The sequence below is a fragment of the Lipophrys pholis genome (assembly GCF_963383615.2).
Source record: "Lipophrys pholis genome assembly, chromosome: 21".
Lineage (NCBI taxonomy): Eukaryota > Metazoa > Chordata > Actinopteri > Blenniiformes > Blenniidae > Lipophrys > Lipophrys pholis.
This window is the reverse complement of record NC_137649.1, coordinates 20,374,427-20,385,944: the sequence shown is the minus strand read 5'-3', so window position 1 is coordinate 20,385,944 and position 11,518 is coordinate 20,374,427. Positions and strand designations below refer to the sequence as shown.

General features: G+C 41.3%; 1 protein-coding gene across 1 annotated transcript; it reads left to right on the top strand.

Annotated features, from left to right (window-relative positions):
- The first annotated feature begins 729 nt into the window (after nt 1-729).
- Nucleotides 730-10,347, top strand: snw1 (SNW domain containing 1). The gene is made up of 14 exons (XM_080490426.1): nt 730-807; nt 1,234-1,390; nt 1,598-1,759; nt 2,044-2,139; nt 3,052-3,158; nt 3,728-3,832; nt 4,309-4,378; nt 4,483-4,548; nt 5,551-5,667; nt 5,755-5,896; nt 6,459-6,561; nt 7,058-7,175; nt 8,511-8,674; nt 9,984-10,347. Exons 1-14 carry the CDS (start codon nt 794-796, stop codon nt 10,174-10,176), a joined length of 1,614 nt encoding a protein of 537 aa, XP_080346552.1. The 5' UTR covers nt 730-793; the 3' UTR covers nt 10,177-10,347.
- Nucleotides 10,348-11,518: the final 1,171 nt, after the last annotated feature.

Genomic DNA, 11,518 nt, shown 5'->3' with positions numbered 1-11,518 from the left:
TTGGGAAAATATAATTTACATTGTAGTAAATGGAGGAATAAGAAGCCCTCATTCAACAGCTTTAAAAATGAGTTTATCAAAGGTCAAAGGTAACTTTACTGATACCCGTAGGTAGATTTTTGTGCAGAGGGAGAGGGCATCTGACAATAAATACAGATATATTAAAATGCTAAACAGTGAAAAACAGTAGGGACACAGACATAGGCACAGATATAGACACTCACAGGCTCACTGACAGGTTATCCTCCATATTTCATCTCTCAAAAAGATGCCAATCGCTGTTTCCAAAAAATATACAAAGACATGTTTCTTTCTATTCTGATTTGATTTCAATGTGAAAAGTCCAGCTGAAAATAGGTTTATGTGATTGTTAACCTGTATTGGTTTATTTCTTATACCTCCCCCTCTTGAATTTCAGTTTATTTGTTTGCATCTGATTCTTTTGTTCTATTTTGTGATGGGTGATTGCATGATGCGCAGCCACCACTAGAATTTGTAAATGTTCTTGTCCAATTAAAATATTATGTAGAAGAAAAACTTCCGCCCAGGTGACGCACTTCCTGTGTAGAGTTGCGGGATTAAAGATTCAGATTCACACAAAGAAAACTTTTCCATGTTAATGACTGTTTGTATGTGATCTTCTATATTTGTTTGAATTGTTTCAATTAAATTGTTTTTAAAATGAAAATGAAAAACCAAGACTCACTTCCTGCATACATACACGTGACTTCCGGTGTCGCGAGAGAAAAAGCGGCGCTTCTTGATCGCGTATCGGTACGAGGAAGAAGGGAAAATGTCTCTAACCAAGTGAGTGCTCCGACTAGGCCTTATGTATTGATAATTTACAAAAAAACGTACTTAATATCGGTTTTCTTTTGGGAAATCCCTATCTTCAGATGAAGACTACAACGCCACGCTATAAATTGTGACCCTTTGGATTGTGTTCGGTTTTAATCGAAGCTACCACCGCTAGTTAAGCTGTTAGCAAACGCGTTACTTAGCTTGGTAGCTCAACGCTATGACAACGGATATTGTTTATCCGCCTTTTAGGTGTTTTTAAGCGTTTATGTGGATACATAGAGTTGTAACAACGTCTGGATTCCCATGTAGTCTGTCTATTGTGTGTTCTAACAGATTGTTTTCCGAACAAAGTTAGCCGTTTTGACTGGTGGCTAACGTTAGCTCGGGCTAACAGTTTTCAACGTGTGTGTGTGTGTGTTTCTGTGTCTCCAGCTTTCTCCCGGCGCCCACTCAGCTGTCCCAGGACCAGCTGGAGGCAGAGGAGAGACTCCGGGCCCAGAAGTCCTCCTACTCCACCACGCTGGTTTCATCCCACAGAGACCCCCCTTCCTACGGGCAGAGAAAAGGCTGGGTTCCCCGGTCCTTCGAGGCGAGTTCCCCTATCAGCAGTGAAATGTCGTTACAGCAACCTCAGTGACTTCAATGAACACGTGTAAAATACAAAACTGGGAAGATAAACTATTAAGTATTAAATCTTAAAAACTAGGACTAAAAAGAATAAACAAATGTATTGGAGAGGAGGAGATGTAAACATGCTGTCTAAATCGTAGTTACGTAATGTCTCCTATTTGTACAGGATTTCGGAGATGGAGGAGCTTTTCCAGAGATCCATGTGGCCCAGTTTCCTCTGGAGATGGGTCGGAAAAAGAAAACATCCAATGCCCTGGCTGTGCAAGTGGACGCAGAAGGAAAAATAAAGTATGATGCCATCGCCAGACAGGGACAGGGGAAAGAGAAGGTAATCATTGCTGCAATCATCAGTTAAAATCTTCTTGTGTTGTTAAATTCTTTTTTATTTTTTTCAAACATCCAATTCTGATTTTGACTTGATAACAAATCTATTTTTTTTTTTCAGTTTTCATGTTATGATTTTCACATTTCTAAACAGTTGTTATGCTTACTTACATTTTAATGGACTTTGTGTTGTGACTTTTGCTCTTGGAAGTGTGATGTCAGCTTTTCCTGTTAATTGTGTAGTTTTCAATAATATGTTATTAATATTTTTACTGGGTTTTTTTGTAGGTTGTCTTCAGTAAATACACCGACCTACTCCCTAAGGAGGTCATGAATCAAGATGCGCCAGAACTACGGCGGCCTGATGAGGAGGCTGTGCAAGAGGTAATGTCGACTAGTTTGTGTGCTTCACAAACAATTGATAGTTTACCCATCCAGAGACATTGAAAGGTTTTAGGCCCGTGGGAACTAAATACTAACATTTCATCATGGAACATCAACAAGAAAACATTAGATTGCTTCCAGAGTTACTCTGTATCACACTGCAATGTTCCAATCAAATAGTCAGTCATTAAATGCTATATTGGGGTATACAAATGATTTGTTAATGGAAGTAATGGGGTGACCCCTATATCGAGTCCTGATCTTCAAATTATAGTTACTTCAAGATTACATTAAGAAGTAGAGGAATGTAAACCGGCCCACATTCACAGACAATCTGTGCTTAACTTTCAAAGGTCTTTACTAAAAGACCAGAAGAATTCTTTGAACTAAATTAAATATGCTGTCTTACTTTGCAATATTTTGTTTCTTTAGTGCAGCACTGTATTTTGAAAGGGTTCTAACAAAGGTGCCATGCAATGGAGAAGACTGTTTATTTAAAAAAAAAAAACCTTGGTCATTGTTTTGAGCAACAAATCATGCTCTTTATTGAGTATAAAAAAAACAAGAAGATGCTTAAGACGAGTTAACAGTAGTTGTTAAAAAATATAGTTATACTTGCAACATTATGTCCTTCTGTTCATCTCCATTTGTTTCACAGTTTATAACACATCTCACAATATTCTTTTGCTCTTTGATTGATTGAATGCATTTTGAGACTTTTGTTCAAAGTCACAACTGCTACATTTTTGTACAAATTATTGTTTTAGGGAGTCAATAACTCACTATTTTTAAATATCTTTGTTTGGGCTAATCATTATTCTGAGAACATGTTTTACCCGTTTCTTACAAGATTGTCATTTGAGGGAAAGTCACAGTCAAAAGTTTAATGAGTTGTTTTTGTTTGTTTTGTAGCTGACTGAGAAGACCCGTGCTGCCCTGGATAAGCAAGTCTCCCAGAAGATTGCTGCTGCTATGCCAGTGAGAGCTGCAGATAAACAAGCTCCGGCACAATACATCCGGTACGTATCAGTGATAGATTATTAGCACCAACATGTAGAAATGCACACATAATATGTGTTTGTTAAATTTAAAAATCTTTTAACCATTACTATGGGGGGGAAAAAACATCTTTTGCATGCATGTTTGTTTTTTTCTTGTGTAGTTTTAGGGTTCAAGGTGGCTGAATTTTCAATCAGTTCAGTCACCTCAATAGAAAGACACCTGTAAGGGTTTTATGCAGGGGTCTCAAACTCAGTTCCTCTAGGGCCGCAGCCCTGCATGTTTTCCACGTCTCCCTGCTTCAACGCGGCTGATTGCAATGAGCGGCTCGCTATCTGGCTTTGTGCTGAATGTGGTGATGAACCATCTGTCCATATTCAGGTGTGTTAAAGGAAGGAGACATTGAAAACATGCAGGGCTGCGGCCCTCCAGGATCTGAGTTTGAGACCTCTTGTTTATTGCCTTCTTACCCGAGTGTTTTAACAAAACTCTTCATGATTTAACCTTTGTCAGCAACGTTGTCAGCCCAGTAAATATATATCTGTGTGCCATTAGTTCATCTCTTGTTTCATTTTTCTCTCCCTTCAAGATACACACCATCCCAGCAGGGGGTGGCTTTTAATTCCGGGGCCAAACAGAGAGTCATCCGCATGGTGGAAATGCAGAAGGACCCCATGGAGCCACCTCGATTCAAGTAAGTAATCATTCCTCCATCACAGCAGCTTTAATGCATGGCTGACAACCACTCCACTTCATTACAGGGATTATTAAATGTAAATTAGAATTTGTCAGATTTTTCTTTTCAAAGAGGTTTTTCTTCGCTTTCCCCTTCAAACTAAAGTTAGTGCTGAAGTTTCTCGTGGTGTTCTGATGCCCTTTTGTTTTGTAATGACGTCCATTTGGGGTTCTGCTAGATTTCCTTTGGCTATTACTTAATGTTCCACCCAAATGGGGGGAAAGTGTGGAGGAGCGTGATGGCACTTGAAAGTGTGATAAAAGATGATTCGGAACATTTGAGTTGGCTTTGATGAGTTTTCTCCTTTAAAAATCTGTCGATCACAGGTTCAGATAAACGGTTAAAATTTATTCAAAGATGTTTTGGATTATTTCACAGTGAAGCCATGATGATCCTCGGTTAAAGCTTCATAACGTGTTTTAATCGTGTTTCAGGATCAACAAGAAGATTCCCAGAGGGCCTCCATCCCCACCCGCCCCTGTCATGCACTCCCCAAGCAGAAAGGTACTTAGAGGTCGATGTTCTTCATTCAAGCATTTGAACTGGTATTGTATGTTCAGATTGAATAGCTTTGACACTGGCTGATAGCGTGTCTCTCTTTGTTGTAGATGACGGTCAAGGAGCAGCAGGAGTGGAAGATCCCTCCATGCATTTCGAACTGGAAGAATGCAAAGGTAAAGCCACATGACTTTTATGGAAGTCCACAGTGTTTTCTTCTGACCTGGCTCCTATTCATCTTAACAACGCATGTGGCACTGGGCAGAGTCATCAGAGCTTTCCCCGTCGTGCACAAGTAATCACCCCCGATATGACGCTTCAGTGTTTCAGCTTCACTGGTGCCCCTGTTAAATGGCGATTTCTGCCACAAGTCATTAGTAGCAGCTGGTGTTGAAATAATGCAAACAAACGGCATGATCCTTTAAACTTAAATGGAAATGTGGTTAAACAGCGTTCTCCAGGACAGCTGCGAATTTTGGTCGAGCTTTTAACATCTGTGAAAAGGACGCTTGAGAAAGTCAGTCACCAGTTAACAGGGGAACCAGTTAATCCAAAACACCACAGCTTGGAGACCTGGCGATACTCGTAGCGGGTCGCTCCGTCAAGCTCCCTCTGAATTCTCAGGTCAACCACCACACAAAAAAAGGCATGCACACCGTTGCTGCTCCACAGGGGTTCTTTCCATGCTTAACTTTTTTTGTTGTGTTCGGGTTTAAAAAATGACGCTTTGAATGAGCCGCCCATTGACTCATCTGTGTCATGATGCGCCGGTCAACCAGCGGCCTGCCGACGTCACATTGTCTACTCATCTTAGCTCGATTGGAACCTTGGTCGAGCAGGTACCATAAATATACCTGGTAGTAGGGACCAACATGTGGAAAAAAGTCAAAAGTGAGTAGAGTCAAGTCGTGCAAGGTTGAGGAGAAATTTGTGGAAAAGAGCCAATGGTGGGTTAATGTAAAGGAAATTGATTGGCATGTGAGAGCAGAGACCTGTAACGGCCATTTTTTATAAAACGTTGCTGTGTGAATGTCAAACTTTTCTGGTGCAAAAATGGTGCGATCTCATCTGAAAAGTGTGAATGGGGCCTGAATGACCTGATTCAATCATGTTGTCAGAACGTGAATATAACACGCACACAACCATAATTGGAAGCACTTTTGCGTTTCTCCTCTCAGGGTTACACCATCCCTCTGGACAAACGTCTGGCTGCTGATGGAAGAGGCCTACAAACCGTACACATCAACGAGAACTTCGCCAAGCTGGCTGAGGCTCTTTATATCGCTGATAGAAAGGTAACGTGTGACTGACTGGTCATGCATTTTTAGAAACGCCTCGATTTAGATTAGCTCACATTTGGAACACTTGTTTTGTACTTTCAGGCCAGAGAGGCTGTGGAGATGCGAGCCCAGGTTGAGAAGAAGATGGCTCAGAAAGAGAAAGAGAAGAAGGAGGAAAAACTGAGGGAGCTGGCCCAAATGGCCCGAGACCGAAGGGCGGGAATCAAAAGTCACGGGGATAAAGGTGAGTCCTGGATACAGGAGCCAGGGTGAAGCTTATTTAATGTTGTTTGTAGTATTCAAGGGTATTGGTGGTTTTATATTTAAGTCAAGCTGACTCTCTTATCAGTGCTGTCGCCGTTTCCGAATCTGGAACATGACTGGCATAAGTGATGACAGCATTTCTCACCACGCCCGTGTTGACGGGTCCAGTAAGCTGTGAAATGATGTTTTTCCACTTCCTCACTGGTCGACTCGCTTTTCAGGAACAGTTTTCGATTCAGGAAGGATTTGGTCATATAACCACACTTAAACCAGATGATACTCTCTAGGTTCTGTCAAACTAAATTCAAATGAACCCAATCTAAAGACACATAGTGTTTGCTTCACATTAAGGTCAATGCCAAACTTTTTTTTAAAAAACATAAATGCAAAAATTGTGCATTTTCACTTGAAATGTTGCCGTGTAAACAGGGCCTCTTTCTCCAGCCCTTTGTGGTTTCTCTTACTTTTCTTAAAAACTCCTCTCTGTGTCTTTACAACCCTCCCTTCTCCACTCTCTCTATTCCCTGTGTCCCACCCTGCAGGTGGCGAGGACGGTGAGGCCAGGGAGCGTGACGAGATCCGCCATGATAGACGGAAAGAAAGGCAACATGACAGGAACATTTCCAGGGCGGCTCCTGATAAGAGGTGCTGGAAACGCACTTTACACACACACACATACACACAGTCACACTGCTTCATAAGGCCGGTAGTAATACTGAACAAATGCATCGGCCAGCTCCTGGTCCGATCGGTGGGTGTTTGTGATTTGCGTCTCTGTCGTTTGGTGGAGTTGAGCGTCCCCGGAAGAGCAGAGAAAGTGGAATTCAGAGGAGAGCTCATTACAATCACACTTCCATCTGTCAGGAAGCAGAGGCCTTGTTATCTTCAAATTACCTTTCACTTAACTTTGAGATGGTAGTTTGCCGAAGGACAATCAAGATGATTGAAGTTTTCTTGGTGACTTCAAGACTTAAGACACATATTTCAGGAGAAAATACATTTTGAATTTCTCAGTTCTGATGTTAACAAACCTGAACTCATTGTGGATATTCTTACTATATTTTTAGTATTAAAACTTTTGTTCTTCTCTTTTTTCGACATGTCCAGGAAACATCTTGCTAATCTGTTGTTTGTGTTTTAGGTCGAAGCTGCAGAGAGATCAGGACCGAGACATCAGCGAGATCATCGCTTTGGGCAAACCAAACCCTCGTTCATCCAGCGAAGCTCAGTATGACCAGCGACTATTTAACCAGAGCAAGGTTGGTACTCAGTGTCACATGGTTATCCTCTTTTATTTAGCAATCGGAATCAATTGATAGTCGCTTTGTTTGAGAGCATGAAATCCGAAGTTTTAATTTGTGAAAATATTATCAACAGTTATCCACAGTTTACGGCTGCGTTGCTCAAGAATTTTCCCCGGGATTAATAAAGGGATTCTAAAGTTTTAAAGATATAACAAGTTTCTGAGATGATGACATCACGTAGACCGTGGGGGTCTACGTGATGTCATTGTTCAAATTGAGCAAAAATAGTTTGTACTGCTTCCTTTTCTGACCCTATACTAACCTCAAGTTTAGCCTTTTGGAAGCATACATTAGTACATTTCATACTTTCCTGTAGAGAGGAGTTTATTACAGCCTCATATATAATTAACAATATTGAAGCAAACAGAACTCTGGTATCAGAATAGTATCGGTATCGGCAGATATTCAAATTCAGGTCTCTGGATCGGATTGGAAGTGAAAATTTGTGGATTGGTGCATCCGATGCCCCAGAAGTGAAGAAAGTCTGTCCTCTCTCTCTGGCTTGTTTTATATTTTTTTTTATAAAGAGTGTTGCTCCAACCAGCCAATCAGAAATCAAACCCTATATAGTGTCATCAGGGGTTTAGCCAATCCCAATTAAGGCAGGCCCTCCCCTCGACCCTCCCACAATCAGGCAGCTCTGCTCTGACACATGGCACCACCAGAGGAAGTACTTCCTCCTCTTCCCAAGATGGGTATGTGTAGACGGAGCCAGTCCAGTTCACACAGACACAGCAGATTCTGAATGCAACTCCTATGATCCAATGTTAAATGGCTGATAATCCAGAAAAATCTGGTTTGGGGCCAATAAACTTTGAATACGATGTTTTTCGACCAACGAGACCATTTGAAAGTGTTGAAAACCTGGATAATATGACCCCTTTAACATTTGACCAGGATAGGATTCCAATCTATTATATAATGTTCTCTTTGCAGACACACCTCAAGGTCGTATTAGGTATTAAGTGTATCTATATTAATGTCTTTCTGCTCAAAAATCTCAATGTTGAGAAATGATGTAAATTGCAAATCTTCAATACTCATGTCAAATTTATGTTCCATGTCTCCACATGGTAATGTCCATATATCAAACTGGAGCTACTGTAAGTGTAGAGGAAACACTCTTTATAGCTTTTTTATTTAATTTGGAAACACTTGGTAAGGCAATTTGCCAAAACAAGAACAGTAACGTACAGAGAGAGAAAATATTCAAATGGCCTTTTCGCCGACAAATCCACCTTCTCCAAAGTAAACATTTGAGTAAAGCTATGTAAATGTTGTGTTCCTCAGGGCATGGACAGCGGCTTTGCTGGCGGCGAGGACGAGATGTACAACGTGTACGACCAGCCGTTCCGTGGTGGCAGAGACATGGCCTCCAACATCTACCGGCCCAGCAAAAACATTGACAAAGACGCTTATACGGACGACTTTGACACACTCATGAGCAACAACAGGTATGACGCAGATCTTCTGCTTGCTGTTTATTCGCATCATCTGTACCTCATGATACACTTTGAATCCAATATTGTTGGACCTCTGACAACAATGTGAAATTGTTGAAAAACTGCATAATATGGGACTTTTAAGATGTGCAATGTTTTATTTTGGTGAGTTTTTCATCATTTTTAAATTTAGTGGGACAAAAGTCTTGAAATATTTTTCAATACTAAAGTTTATTCTCCACGTGAGTTAAACTCTTGTATTAAAAGAACATCTAGTATCAAAGCTGCACAACAAGTCGTTGTATTGTTTAGTGTGCACGTGAAGTCCCAGCCAGAGCGGCGAGCCTCGAGGCAGCAGTACTTCACTTCGTTAACCGAGTAGAACCTGTCCCATATGCTTCGTCACTAGCTTGTTATTGTTCTCTAGGAACGACCACGGGGCGTTGCACCAACGCCCAAAACACGACGTTCCAACACAGTTTTTCACTCCAGCAAATGTTCCAGAAATGTCGCTTCTCCACTAGTACCTACGTGGCCCGGCTCGACTTTTTGGGCTTTCCACTTCGTGTCCCGTACTTAGTAATACCAGATAATATTGTGGTACCTCCTGGTTCCAAGCGAGTACAAAATGTCACGTTGGCAGTCGGCAGGCCGCTGACGAGGCGGCGCGTGAGGATACAGATGAGTCGGCACGACAGCTCGTTCACCCCAGTTTTGAAAACTAGATCTCAAGAAGAACGCTTTCAAACAGACGCACAGAAAGCAGCTCCGTGGAGCAACAACGTTTCTTTGCCTGTTAACGAGTGACCTGCGTCCTTTGTCGCAGCATATGTTAATTATCGTGTTATGTTAATTATATGTTAATCGCATTTCAATTATAGTTTAGAGAATTGTACCATTTCTATCGGCTGCTGCTCAACTGCTGGTGGCAGAAATAGGTCACCAGTTAACAGGAGCACCAGTTAAACCGAAACACCGGACAGTGAAGCACATCTTGAAAATAAAGCACGATTGTATCATTCCACATTTTGTAATATTAATAAATTGAGCTGATATCCAACGCAGACTTGTAACTCCAGCCTTCCAAATCCATGTTCGCGCTGCATGAGTAAATACAGATTCTATTGCGGTGTTTACTTGTGCACAACATAGAAAAACTGATGACTTCGCCCGCGCTGTGGTGAGACTTTGTAGTAATGGAAAACAAATGAAACTGAGTCGAGTCGGGTTGAGTAGGCACTAGTGGAACAGTGCCAAAACGGAACAAATTGTTGTGCTCACAAGCATTTGTTAATGTAATAATAAATATTTCTTCTATTAGGTTCGCCCCGGATAAAGAGTTCTCCGGCGCCGACCACACACAGCGGCGGGAGGGGCCGGTGCAGTTTGAGGAAGATCCCTTCGGTCTGGACAAGTTCTTGGAGCAGGCCAAGCAGCACGGCGGCTCCAAGAGGCCGTCTACCAGCAACCGCTCCAAGGATGACTACCACGACAAGAAGCGCAGGAAGGAGTGAGAGCCCAGGGCCTACCAACATCCGTGTCGCTGTCAAGAGTGACCTTTTTTTTTTATATATATATTTTTGTCTTTACTACGAAGAAGTGACTGTAAAAAATGTTTCCCCCTCTTAGCTTTATCTAATGTAAGTCAAAGTAAAATAAATGTGCATCTGCTCATTTTGTCCATATTCTGACCCTTGAATTATTTTGTTTGTTTGTTTTTATTTCTTACATGCAATACTAGAAATTTCCAGATTTCCCTTCAACAGCAGCAGGTCAATATTCACAGTTTTCCTCTTAATTTCTCCTTGCTGTGTTTTATTTAAGCTCCCCGGTGTATTTGTGAGCGGTCAGATTTTCATACAGCAGTATGAGAGGTGTGACGCAAACCAGCTCTATAATTCTTGTACATTAATACCGATGGAATAAATTTTCATATAGCGTGTATAACTGACGGCATTTTGTGTTTCTTCTGGACTCGGTTTTCCTGAAATGAGATGCAGCGTTCACTCCCCGCCTGCTCTTTTCAGCTGTATTTCGAGTTGTTTAAACTTTCCCACTGCAGTGGGAAGTCGATTAGTTTTGTAATTGCTATAGTTTGCTCATAGTTAACTTCCATTATTTTAATCATTTCCTGAGTAATGCAGCCAATTTACATAGATGATTAAATGCCTGAAATGCATTCAGAGAAGCCATCAATTATAAAGTGTGATGCTTTATTTATTTATTTTCCTTCTTGTGCTCTCCGATTTATGCGATGATTACACCCAAACTGGTTCCATTAATTACAATTAATTATGATTTATGCTGCCCGACAGTTTTTATTTTCCGGTGCTTTGGGAAATAATCAGTGCAGCATTAAACAGCCCAGCGCACTTCAAAAAATGTCGGCGCCACACAGTCTCTCACTCAGGCCTGAACGGGACCCAGACAGTCGCTATATGCACCAGATTTATGTTTTCTTCCGTGGGCATGTAGTTAGTAGTTATGGCCCGACGTATTAGAACTGCGTTCGGGTACTTGATTGTCGTGTTTTATGGCGAGTCTTTTTACAAGAGTCCAAGAAATGAGTTTTTAAGTAGTATTGACGCAGGAGGGGGAGCGTGGTTCACCCGGGAAGCTCTCGAGGTGTTACTTTCATCATTATGAAGCAAGAGACAGTTTGACCGAGGGTTGAGACTGAACCATCAACTTTTGTGTTTGCTGGTCAAGTCTATGTCAAAAGATCAATACCCATTGAAGATATAAAGAACCTCCCATCGGATTTTAACTGACAAACACCTTCTCCGTGACCTACAATAAAGAAAATAGTTAAAGGTTAAATCTTAAAGTTATTATGGTAATATTTTACTGGTCCAG